General features: G+C 27.4%; 4 protein-coding genes across 4 annotated transcripts; 2 read left to right on the plus strand and 2 right to left on the minus strand.

The window, feature by feature from the left end:
- Positions 1 to 113: 113 nt before the first annotated feature.
- Positions 114 to 1,557, plus strand: OCT59_017961 (uncharacterized protein; the record flags this gene model as incomplete). Its single annotated transcript, XM_025313598.2, has 3 exons — positions 114 to 300; positions 382 to 523; positions 610 to 1,557. 3 exons carry the CDS (start codon positions 114 to 116, stop codon positions 1,259 to 1,261), a joined length of 981 nt encoding a protein of 326 aa, XP_025186918.1. The 3' UTR covers positions 1,262 to 1,557.
- Positions 1,558 to 2,031: 474 nt separating this feature from the next.
- Positions 2,032 to 4,089, plus strand: OCT59_017962 (uncharacterized protein). Its single transcript, XM_025310028.2, has one exon. The coding sequence runs from the start codon at positions 2,042 to 2,044 to the stop codon at positions 3,107 to 3,109; it is 1,068 nt and encodes a 355-aa protein (XP_025186919.1). The 5' UTR covers positions 2,032 to 2,041; the 3' UTR covers positions 3,110 to 4,089.
- Positions 4,090 to 4,409: 320 nt separating this feature from the next.
- On the minus strand, positions 4,410 to 7,049 carry OCT59_017963 (uncharacterized protein; the record flags this gene model as incomplete). The annotated part of the gene is made up of 5 exons (XM_025313599.2): positions 4,410 to 4,439; positions 4,521 to 6,332; positions 6,414 to 6,592; positions 6,675 to 6,738; positions 6,828 to 7,049. The coding sequence occupies 5 exons, from the start codon at positions 7,047 to 7,049 to the stop codon at positions 4,410 to 4,412; spliced, it is 2,307 nt and encodes a 768-aa protein (XP_025186920.1).
- Positions 7,050 to 9,561: 2,512 nt separating this feature from the next.
- Positions 9,562 to 11,226, minus strand: OCT59_017964 (uncharacterized protein). Its single transcript, XM_025313600.2, has 4 exons — positions 10,781 to 11,226; positions 10,401 to 10,689; positions 10,270 to 10,327; positions 9,562 to 10,195 (listed from the first exon to the last, which is right to left on the minus strand). The coding sequence occupies exons 1-4, from the start codon at positions 11,122 to 11,124 to the stop codon at positions 9,879 to 9,881; spliced, it is 1,008 nt and encodes a 335-aa protein (XP_025186921.1). The 5' UTR covers positions 11,125 to 11,226; the 3' UTR covers positions 9,562 to 9,878.
- Positions 11,227 to 13,116: the final 1,890 nt, after the last annotated feature.

Below are 13,116 nucleotides of genomic sequence, written 5' to 3' on the forward strand. Positions count from 1 at the left end.
TATTTAGTGATTTTTAAATTGTATACTTTATAATGAAAGTGCTTTTAATAATATTTTTTTTTATAGTTATACAATGTTTATTAATAATATCGAATGCAATACCGAATCTTATAATGCCGGAAAGTTCAGATATAATATTTGAAGAAAGATATAATGATATATTGGACTTTTTGGTCATTGGTGACTGGGGCTTTCAGGGAAAAGGAGTCGGTCGAAAACATGGAAATCAAAAAAATGTAGCATTTGTTATGAAAAAATGGGCGGAAAGATATAATTCTAAATTCATCATAAATGTTGGAGGTAACCACCTTTTTTTTTATTTTTTTATTTTTTTTTTTGTGCGATGTAGATTACAAAAATTTATTCCTCTTCTGCGTATAGATAGTTTTTATAAAAGCGAAAATGATGATCATCAAGGAGTTGATTCTATATATGACGATAAATGGAAAACAGCTTGGTTAGATGTGTATAAAGGTAGATTAGCAGAAATACCTTGGTACAGTGTAGCGGGAAATCATGACTGGTAAGTAAAAGAAAAATGTTAAATTTTATTTTATAATTGGAATTAAACGTTAAACGTATTCACATATATATATATATTCTTCTTAGGTATAATAATGTTTATGCAGAAATTGAGTATAGTTTGAATGTGAATTCGAGATTCTTCATGCCATCATTATTTTATGTTCGAACAAATATAATTAGTGGTAAAAAACCAACCAAAGTTGCGTGGATACATATTGATACAAATTTATTTTTTTATACATATGATATGATACCAAATGATCAAATGAAAAATAATTTTAATATATTAGGATGGAATAATGATATAGAAGTTGAAAATAAATTACGATGGATAGAACAACAATTAATTGAACAACAAGATTCAGATTGGATTCTTGTGGCGGGACATCATCCATTAATTGGAGCATGCGTCAGTTTTAATTATATGCCGAGATTAGTAGAATTATTTGAGAGATACGGAGTATCTGCATACTTTGCAGGTCATGCTCATGTATTAGAATATCAAACTCCTAAACCAGATTCTCCTGTTGCATATTTTACTTCCGGCGCAGCAAGTAGAACAAGTGATGGTTGCAGTGGAAAAGATTGGGGTATGCCCGAAGGTACTTTTGGATTTTTACATGCTACCATAATAGAAAATGAAATGACTTTTTCATTTGTTAATGCAACAACTACAAAAGATAAAATAGTATATCAGGGTAAATTGACCGCAAGATCAACTTGGCGTCCGAAATAAATATTAAGATGGGTTTGTATTTTTTCCTAAATTACATTTTAAAAAACTTTTAATATAATTTTTTGTTTACTTCTTTATTATAATATTAATTATAGCTAGATTTTTAAAAATTTTTAAAACAAAAAGGAACAAAGCAAAAATAGACTGACATTTAAAAAAGTAAATTAGATATACATTGTTTAAAATCATAAGAATGTTTGACGTTTGTTTACGCAAATATGACGTAATTATAAAATAATAATAAAATAATAAGAATGTGATCTACAAGCATTTACTGCATTCTTAATTTCCATATATATATTAAAGAAAGGCCATTATAAACATTTATTATTTCTTATTTTACCTTTGAAGAACATCCAATGAATATGCCATTTTTAAATATAAAAAGGACCTAATTTTTTTATGAATTGGACCATTGGTAAATGACTTTTTGAAAGAACGACAACAAAACGGTTGGCGCAAAAGAGACATGCGCAGTAGTAAATCAAAAAAACTGATTTTTTTCTTTTTACCCATCTAGGTTATTGTAGTTCACGCCATAACTCCAAATTAGGAAATAGCATTTGGAGGGATGATTCCGACATACAACAATGAATGAATTTTAAGCATTCAGGAGATGCCCGGAAATAACTGATTATAATATGAAAGGCGTTTGCTAAACTTTTTTCCGATTATTTGAATTCTTTTGAAAGGACAATAATTCATAGTTATGCGTAGCAAAACTGAAATATATATAAATGATGGATCTTCTCCCGATTATTTTTTTTAAAAACTCTCAAGATGCAATCACTATATGATGAGTTGAGTATCGAAATATTCAAATATATAACTACACCTATGTCACTTATTCTCACAAGTCGTAAATGGTATGCTATTTCTCAAGACCCTCACGCTCGAGCCGAATGGCTAATTTATAAATATGGTAAATCTCACGCATTATTTTATGCAATAAGACTTGATAGCTTTATTACTTTAGATGTCGTCCAAGCTTTGTTAGCAAGAAATGTGGTGATGTCACGATATTTTGTACAACGCTTACTTATGTATTTTGGCAACCATGATCAAAGATTGATCGAGCTTAAAGTAGAATATAATCTGAATCAAGTTAATGATAGAACTCGAGAAAAGAAATTATGTGCACCGTGGGCGAGTAATTTGTCTTTACCGATTTTTACCAAATTAGTCAATGAAGCATTTAATATATTAAAAGATCCACAACTTGCAATTAAAGGCAATGACATGGAATTATTCCATTTTTTATCTGCCGGTCCTCTTGTTATTAATTACGCCCCTCAAAAATTATTTCAAAATATTAATTATATTGAGGATCTAATTTTAAACAAAAAATTTATCCCCTTTCCTCCTCGTCCGAAACTTGCTTATGAAGATACAATAGAAGAATATCCACCAAAAGATGGTTACGAGAATAACCGGCAGCTTAACGTTATAGCGAGAGCAATTATAATTCATCCTGATTTGGTTAATATGTGGAAAAGTATTGGTTATTATGAAATTTGCAGTGATGTTAATGATCTTGTAATACAAGGAGCTCTTTTAATCTTATTTCCTTCAACTCCGCCAAATAATTGGGAATGTCCTGATGTGAATACTGTTGTTACTCGATTAAAAAAGTTTACTGATCTTGGATTTAAATTAACGAATAGTGTTATAAATGATATATTTCGTTTATTTGAACATAGATTAAATGAAATTGGCGAACTTTTGATAAATTCTTTTCAGCAGATTCGTAATGAACCGAGATCAGTTATTGTTAGTTCTTGTATTATTAATCTCAATAATCCTGAAAGAAATCATAATATATTAAAATTTTTAAATGGTGGAAATTGAAATGGTGGAAATTGATGCAATTAGTTAGAATTAATAAAAAATTAGATTACTAGCTGTTATTTAAAAAATTACACAGAAAAATGTTTTAATTAGAGATAGTAAAAGGTATGTATCGGATTCTACATTCTTATTTTATATAGGGGTGAATTAGATTTAAATAATTACGGCGGTGTAATGTTATTACTGTAATTCACAAAATGTTAGGAAAATATCAATCCTATGGACTGATATTTTTTTGATAGCTTTAACCAATAATATTTTTATTGAACGAGGGACATTGGTCTTTGGCCAATATTTTTACTCTCATCCAATAATTATAATGTATTACTGAATTGCCGTAATGTTGAATTGCCAAATAATTAGAATCTTCATTATATCAAAAAATAATTTGGAATTATGATAAAATCGGCATTACGGCCATTACATGAAGTGCTAAATTGGTTTAATTCCCCCTTATGTACTGTATATAGTACATGAAAACGACTCAATTATTTTTTAGTTTTATTATTTTTCTTCAGTCACTCATTCTTGTCATTCATTCATCTTTACTATAATGTTAATCCGTGCGGAGGTAAACGGATGGGAGCATTATAGGATAAATTTTAATGACGGATATCCGTCGGTCGATGGCTGCCGTGCCGACAGCACTGCATTTTATGAAAACGGAAAAGGAAATAATAGAATGAAATAAGAAAAACAATAGCCGAATTAATGACACCACTGCAATTATCACGTGTGATACCAGTATTAGCATTTATTAAGAATTTAATATATTGTCATCTTCCCGAAAATAGATATAAAAATTCTTTTAATAATTGTCCGAAGCGGAGCGTTCCGTCCGGCACGTGATCAATGATCTGCATATATACTACTTTAATTCAGATATTTACATAAAATAAAATACAAGAAAATAATTAATCAAATAAATAAAAGAAAAAAGAAAAATATTTAAAATATAATAAAATAAATAATAAATATAGAAAAATTCATCCAGTGACGAATAAGGGATGACGAATAGGATTTTTAATAAAAAATTTCTGTCCCCGGATTAATTAACAAGAATGTGTGATACGCTGTGATAAATAAACCTAACCCACCCTAACCCTAACTCCAATAAATAATAGAGAGAGCTCTGGTTAAATGTAGTTATAATAAATATAAGTGCTACATAAATTTTGATTACATAATTACTTTGCCACCACTGCGCCATGATCTACGGGTACAGGAAAAAATGCGGTCATTTAAATGAAAAGTCAATAAATAATAAATGAATTAATACTTACATATTTATAAGTTTAATCTATAATAAAGCTAATGAATTTCCTTCTTTCTATTATAATATATAAATATATGGTATATATTATTAGTATTTCAATTAGTCTGACAAAGAAACGGAGAAGAAACACATTACCTGGTCTACCAATTGCTTTTCTACCTTCGTAATTTCATCGGATATTTCCCAGGATCCATCATTCTCTTGATATTTTTTAAGCCAGCTTAATGACTTTTTAATATTTCTTTTTTTATTATTATAACATCTCGCTAAATAATACTGAGATTGCACAAACCCGCTTTTAGCTGCTTTTTTGTAATAGCTAAATGCCTTACGCTTATTTTTACTGTTCATAAAATATTCTGCAAGATTACATAAAGCTATATTTAAGCCTTTGTTAGCAGCAAGTGTATAATAATATAATGCTTTCTTGCAATCTTTTCCAATTCCGATGCCATTATAATAGCATTCTCCAAGCTCAAAATGGCCATTTATATCATTTTTTTGACTCGCTTTACTAAACCATTCAAAGCTTTCTTTTTCATCCTTATCTACTCCAAAACCTTTTTTGTAGAATGTTCCAATCACTACTTCATAATGTTGTATTAATGTTTGATTATCTCTAAGTTGGTTAAAAATATCCTTCGATCGCGGTTCATATTTTTCTAAAGTATATTTAAAATCAAAGTTCTTTGTTGCTCCAGTATGGTTATTTTTTTTATAATCTTCAACTATTTCATTTATTGCTTCCGCTATATCTAAAGGTTTTCTTGCCTCTAATTTCTTAATTTCATCAGTTATATTCCAGGATCCATCTTTCTCTCGATATTTTTCAAGCCATTTTAAACCCTTTTTAATACTTATTTTTTTACCATACCCATTATTATAAAATTTTGCTACATAATACTGAGATGGTACGAAATCTTTATTAGCAGATTTTTCGTAATAGTCAATGGATTTGGCATATTCATTACTATTATAATAGTACTTTGCAAGAGTAAATAAGGCTATATTAAGCCCTTTATCTGCAGCAAATTTGTAATATTCAAACGCTTTATCAAAATCTTTTTTAGTTCCAGTACCATTGTAAAAACATTCTCCAAGTTCATAATGACTATTTATATCACCTTTTTGACTCGCATTTTTAAACTGGTCGAAACTTTCTTTTTCACTTTTTTCTACTCCAAAGCCTCTTTTATAGAAAATTCCAATCACTACTTCATAATGTATTTTTGATGGATTATTTTTAAGATGATTAAAGAGACACGTTGACTGTGATTCATATTTTCTTAAGATGTGTTCAAAGTCAAACGTTTTTGTCGTTCCATTATTATTTTTTCTTAAATAACCTTGAACAATTTCATTTACTAATTCATTTAATTCCATTTCACCGGGTTTATTACTTTTTTCTTTAATAAACTTCCAATTCACGTTTATTACGTTTATTATAAGACTGGAAGAAATAAAAGATTTTCTCGAATTTTTAGTCTCAGCTGGATTATTATTTGTCTCATTTCCTACATTACCATTATTAATACTATCATGATTGGATGATAATCCGTTTAAAATACTGTAAACTTCATTAATTTTGGGTCTTCGGTTTGGGTTGTCTTTCCAACATTTTTTATATAACTTTTTGTAATCTGAAGGTGTATTTTTAATTGGTTTTTCTCTATAACCTTTACTGACTTTATAAAGTATAAAATTTTCCGCAATTTCCTTGTAAGGAGGATGACCACTTGTAATTTCCCATAATAAAATGCCTAAACTGTAAATATCTGATCTTTTGTCTCGACTATTATGATTATTCTTGAAACACCAAGGATCAATATATTCAGTCATTCCAATGACTCCATTAGCTTCTGAATTAGATTGGACTGTCAACTGTTTAGATAATCCAAGATCAGCGATCATTAATTTGCCATCGTTAACTAATATGTTTTTTGAATGCTTTTGTAAAAAAAAATTTAATATTAAACATATATAATCATAATGATAAATAATAATTTTAAGTGAATTATATATATTTACCAGATCTCTATGAATAATTTGTTTATCATGTAGACATTGTAACCCTTTAGTAATATCAAGCGCCATTTGTATTTTGCGTTCCCATGATAATGAATCAAACCTTTCTTTATTTCCCAAATAATCTCTTAAAGTTCCTTCGTTAGCATATTGTAATACCATCATATAATTCCCAGATAGATCTATTTACAAGTATTTATACATAGTTGGTTAATTTATAATGTTAAACTAATATTTTAAAAGGATGTTTTTTAAAAAATTCACCTTGTGTTACACCACGAAATCGATTGATGTTATCATGATAATGAAGAGAACGAATAAGTCTTAACTAAAGACGAATTAAAAAAAAAAAGAAATCATTATTTTTTTTTCCATATTTAACATTATAATTAAAATAATGAACAATAGATTTTATACCTCCTTAATAAATTCTTCAAATTTTTCTTTGTTAAGTGGGGAATTATTATTATTATTTAACATACTTTTTAATGCCGCATCTTTCATTCCTCTTTTATTCCAATTAGCTTTATAAACAATTCCAAATCCTCCTCTACCAATTTCCACATTATCACTGAATTCTTTATAATCAAAATAGTTAATATCCTCACTTTTTATTTTTTCTATAATCCATTTATCCATCTTTTTAAGAATATAGGTTTGTATGTTTATATATAAGATCAATTTATTTGTTTATTATTATTCCTTTTATTTTTCCTGAAAAGATTCGTTTCCGAAATTTCGTGGATTTAAATATTTGAAAAATATTGTGCTTATCAGCTTATCGCAATAAAAAAAAGTGAAAGTAAGAAATTCGAAAATTCCTTACTATTTTCAGAAAACAGGATAAATATAACATGCATAATTATTTTTATATTCATTTATTAAGACATTGAAAAAAAGGATAAAATTCTGGTACAATCGCAACTTCAATTCCGTGGATAACAATGAAATATCTATTAAGGAATAAATATCGGGAAATCCACTACTATTCCTATTCCCAGATAGACTAAAAAAAAGGTAAAACTCTGGTACAACCTCCGTGGATAACAATGAAACAAAAAAGAGTTAAGTTATATTTATTCAAGTTTGAAAGTTGGTTGATCTTGCTGATCTTATCAGAAGTGAAAGTTATCATGCAGAAATTCATTACTAATTCATATTTCCAGAGCGAAGAATAATAAGATATTTAAGGACATGAAACTCTGGTACAATCGCAACTTAAACTCCGTGGATAACAATGATAAGAGTTAAGTTATAGTTATTATTAAAGTTTTTAAAGTTAATTCAATGATCTTATCAATCTTATCAAAAGTAAACTAACTCAATATGAAAGTTATCTAGAAATGATCTGCAACACACAGAGTCGCTAACACATATAAATATATATTCTCAATAAATTCAAAATATTCAAGAATTTAGAACGTCGAACAGCATAATTTTCGCCATTGGTTCTGGCCGGTGAACCTCTGAAATTTTCGATTTGAAATCATTTGTAATCATCCAGACTCATGACTTCTACCGTCATTACATGGAATCCGAGCTAATTTCACATCGGCTGGGGAGAAAATTAGTATAGTCTTTATTTTATAGGTATTACTTGTTTAATAACAAGTTTTTGTTGATATTCATGTGTTATCTTCAGCCAACTGATGAGAAAATGTAATTGGTCAAACAACCGATTTTCCTTTTAGGTTAGTCAATTGCTTTTTTTTCGGATGCTTCATTCAAAAATGCATTTTTCATAAGGTTAGAGAACATTATAATGTTATATAAAAAAACATTGATTAAAGCAATTAAAGAGAGTGTGGCAAAAATAACATATAATAATTATATAATACAGAAAATTTTTGCAATTTTAATTGAAAATACTTGAGATTCTAAATAATAATAAAAAAACAGTTTCTTTTTGTTAATTATGCAAGGTATTATACAAAAAGTCCAAAACAAATACTATTATATGTAAACATATACATTGAAAATATCTATAAAATAATTTGTTTTTAGCATATGATCATGTTCAATGCATGTATCGTCTTCAAAATATTTTCTTGTTTACAATGACTAAAATAGTAAAAGAAAAATTAGAAATTATCTCAAGTACACAGTTAAATCGTTGAAGTGAGAGAATGCAATGTTACAAGTTCAAGAACTACAGGTGAAAGGCGGTTTCGAAAAAACTATAAAGCAACCATTGGTCTAATCAACAAATGATCGCTATACGTACCAGGTAATTTTTATTCGTTTTTTTATTCGTTTTCTTGGTAGATAGACTACTTATGAATTTACGGTGACCCGTGTTACTCATGCATCGGAGTCCGAAAGAATATAATTATACTATTCGTATCAGCACGTGTTGATGTGCAATGATAACTGCGCTTCGGACTTGATAACGGTTTCCGTTTCCGTATTTTTCTGTGAAAGGGCTCCATTTAGGCAAGTCCTTATGACGAAATAATAATAAAGTGACTTTTTCCCCGGTAAAGAAAATTGAATTTAACATATTATTTAAGTTTTATTTACATGTTACAATTCTTGAATAATATGAAATTCATTATCCTCCTGCGGCGATTTTATTAATCGTCAAAAATTATGCTAGTGTAAAAATATATAAACAATGGCTATAAATCTATTTAGGAATTTGTCAATATAATAACTCTATTAAAAAAATATCTCGATAACTTATCTTAATGCATTCATTAAAAAATTTTTCAATAATTTCAGGTTTGAACGTTGTATGCCTCTTTCTTTTTCTTTTTTCAAGAGAAATGTTCCATTAAACTAGATAAGCCATAATCTTGAATATACCAACTTTTAGCATAAATAGATATGGTAATAATTAAAGCCGTAAATTCTTTGGTTAAATATACATAAAAATCCAATTTATTGATTAAAAATACATAAAAATCCCATAAAGAATTGTTGATCATAGCTAGATAATGTGGCTTGTGTAAGTGAAACGAAAGATTTGAAGATATAATAAAGTAAATTGGAATTGGAACTTACCTCTACGAATTATGAATTGTAATTACAAAAGCGAGCAATAGTTTTCTTTAAAACTATAATGATATTAAGTGTTGCTTATATACAGTATATATATCATATATATATCAGATGTATACAGTATATAGAATAATAAAACTTATAAAAATTTATGATAAATTGAATTTATTTTATACATATACATATATTTTTGTTCGGAAAAAAATTTAATTTACATTTAAAAAAAAAAGACGATAAATAATAAATTATGTACTTATTTATATATATCTTAAAAATACTGCAAAAGTACGCCTGAATAAAAAAGATCGGTTATTATAATATATTAATTATAATAAGTGTAATTATAAAATATTATGAAATATCAAAATTTTCTAAATTAAAAGATTAAAAAACTATTTCAAATAATTAAATTATTAATAAAAATATAAATAATTTTAAATAAATTATTATACTGTATATACAATTTTTTTAACATTTTTGACCCCAATACTTAAAGGTTTTCATATAGGTTTTACATTCTTCACATTCTTCATTAAATCTTTCAACAATTTCATCATATTCATTTCCATTAATTCCCATAAATTGGGGTAAAACTTTTTTCATATTCTTAAATGCCATTGAAAAATAAATTAATGCAAATTCACCCAACCTTCCTCCCCAATATCCTAATGGAGTACATCGTTTCTCATGACATATAGTTGAAAATGAACTCGTTGAAGATAGGAACTGTGAAAGTCGTGGTGATATTATAGAATTTATGTTTTGCTCTTCGAAATATGATATTGCTGAATTACAGTAAATGAAAAATTTAATTAAATTGTCTTGGTTATTATTAAATAAATATCATTTAATTACTTACTTGACTTTTGTAATTTGGCCGTATTTGGTCCTTCATTATAAAAAATTAAGTCCAATTCCTATAAATAATGATTTAATTCAATACTCCAATAATAATAATATATTTTTAAATAGTGAGAGAGATCTACTTACCATAATTTCTATCCATCCGCCGACTTTTGTTACTCTAAGAAGTTCTTTTATAACTTTATCATTCCATTGTTCTTCTGTCAAATATTGAACCAAGAATCTTAAATGTACAAAATCAAATGTATTATCATCAAAAGGTAAACCTTTTACTATATCAATTTGAGAGAATGATACATTTGATGGAATTCTGGAATCATCAGGAGATGGATACATTAATGCCGTGTCTATTCCGTAAAATTTAGAATTTGGATATTGTGGCGCAACATCTAAAATGAATGACCCGCTTCCACATCTATAAAAAAAAAAGTTATGATTTAGAAATTCTCGTATTTCGAATTTTTTTTTTCTTTTTTTTTTTTAATGAGGGATTAACATGAACCTACCCAACATCTAAGACCTTGGCGCCATTTTTTAATTTTTCCTTCACAGGGGAAGAAAAATTTCCTTGCCAAACGTATCTGAATATTAAATGTCTTAATTGAATTCTATCCACATGTTCATTATCAGATGGTAATTGATATTTTGAATTTCTTAAAATGTCATCATAAGTTTTTGGGTCAACTAAACGAAATAAAGGAGAAATATCTCTGGAAATATGAGATAAATCTGCATTATGAAAATTCTGAATTGGGGAAGAAGGACGTGGAGAATGAGAAGGAGGTGTAATTGGTGGTGTTAATAATTGATTGTGCGTTGAAGAAGCTGTTGTAGAATGTGGTTGTCCCATTTGCTTTTAAATTTTAGTTGATTAATTAAATATAAAATTTTTTTTTTTAATATATCGATTATAATGATGAAAGAATTTATTATTACTTTTTTTTTACTCTTTTTTATCCGAAGAAAAAAAAATGAATCCGCTTAAATATGAAATTTTTTAATACGATGTCACATGACATTTCTCATGATGTCATGAGATACTACAAATATGGCCATATTTTTTTTCTTTCTCATTTTTTGAATTCAGCTGGTATTCCCATTGTGTAAAAAATAAATATTAGAATTTCTATATTTCTATAATCTTACGTCTTTATTCTTTATAGAATGAATATTCGTGTTGTTTAACGTAATGGTAATATTTATATTTTGTGAGATATCATATAATTTTGTATTTTTTTTTCTGGTCGATTATTACTGAGATTTATCATTTTGTTTATTAATCATATAGTACGATGAAATGATGACTGTTGTACAAAGGCTTGGCATGCTTTTTAAACCGAAAAAAAATGACATAATAATTTTCCATGGAGTTTCGACGGTGTTTCATACTATTTTCCATTTATTTTTTTAATTAAGACTCAATTTATCAATATCGGGTAACGACAAAATAATTTAACAAAATGTGGTGATTATAATGATTTTTATTGGTTTAAATAAATATCGTAAAAATGACCTTGGCGTTTTAGAATTAATAAAGAAAACAAAATTGTGGGGTTAATGCCGATAATGCATAAAAATCGTCCTTTGACCTTATATGGGTAATTTATGATTTAAGATAATCAAAAATTTATCTTGATTCAACAAAAACACATTGTTATATTAATTATTATAATAATTATTATTATTACCATTCTTCTCCATTCGGAATAATCCATTTAAATAAAAACAATTGATTCATCGAAAAGTAACTAAATCGATATACATATTTATAGTTGACATTTCCTCCGCCAAACTGCATGAACAATAAAATTGTGTTACTTCTATTTGAATCCTGGGAAATTTTTTATGGCTTGATTCTTAAATATTATCAAAAAAAAAGATGAAAATAATCTAATAAAAAGCGTTCCACAATTATTGTACAATTTGCACGGCGGGTAAAAGGAATAATCGAATGGAAATAAGGTCATCTAGTCATCTAACATAATTATATTAATGTCACCCCATACAATTTATTAACAAGGTTACGCCAATTTATCATGAGAATTTTATCATCTCTACATTTCCCATTTTGATATTTTCCACTTTCTGGAATTTTTGTCTGGCGTTTAGCTCTTGCATTCGATTTTCAGCTTTATTTCTTGTATAAGACAATGGCCGTGCGATTATCTCTAATTATGATAACGTAATCGATAAACTTAGTTCTACAATTTGACGATATCAAAACGTCTAAACTATGTTGAAACATCAAATTAATCCATACTAAGAAGAATAACCGAAAATCCCACGAAACTTGTATTATTTTAGAAAAGAATCATTCCGTATTCGTCGCCCCTAGAAGAAGAGAGAAATTTTCCCTGTTAAAGAATTAAAAAGACAAACCGACCGCTATAAAGTACAGTTCCTATATTTTAAAAGAATGTTTAAAACAAAGTACATAAAATTAGCCGATTTGATTTCTGGATATTTCTAGTATATTTCTGCACGTGATGTAAATGCGCAGAAAATTTTAACGGTGAGGTAACATGAGACTGGGATATTTACATCTATTATTATATTTATTCATTCTCTAATAATCGTTCGTAATTCTTTTTATTGATGTTAAAAGAGAGAATCATTTATTGGAAATTTTTTCTTTTTTTTTGAAGAAACTTCGTTTTACGAATCATAATTATTTTACCATGGAAAAACCGTGAAAATTAAAGAAATGAAGCCCATGATCGACGATAACGGGGAATGATTTATTATAGAATTTTATTAGTGTATTAAGAATGATGTAGTTTAAAGAAACAATATGTAATAATTATTTCAAGGTGATGATATTATAGTTTAAATATTATTCTCT

The sequence above is a fragment of the Rhizophagus irregularis genome, chromosome 27 (genome assembly GCF_026210795.1).
Source record: "Rhizophagus irregularis chromosome 27, complete sequence".
NCBI classification, from domain to species: domain Eukaryota; kingdom Fungi; phylum Glomeromycota; class Glomeromycetes; order Glomerales; family Glomeraceae; genus Rhizophagus; species Rhizophagus irregularis.

What these genes read in the sequence shown, in the direction of transcription:
- OCT59_017964 (XM_025313600.2), bottom strand. Translation starts at nt 11,124, where the DNA reads ATGGGACAACCACATTCTACAACAGCTTCTTCAACGCACAATCAATTA. An exon ending in GCCAAGGTCTTAGATGTTGG is followed by an intron (nt 10,690 to 10,780) that starts GTAGGTTCATGT and finishes TTTTTTTTATAG; the next exon opens with ATGTGGAAGCGGGTCATTCA. An exon ending in GCGGATGGATAGAAATTATG is followed by an intron (nt 10,328 to 10,400) that starts GTAAGTAGATCT and finishes CATTATTTATAG; the next exon opens with GAATTGGACTTAATTTTTTA.
- OCT59_017962 (XM_025310028.2), top strand. Translation starts at nt 2,042, where the DNA reads ATGCAATCACTATATGATGAGTTGAGTATCGAAATATTCAAATATATA.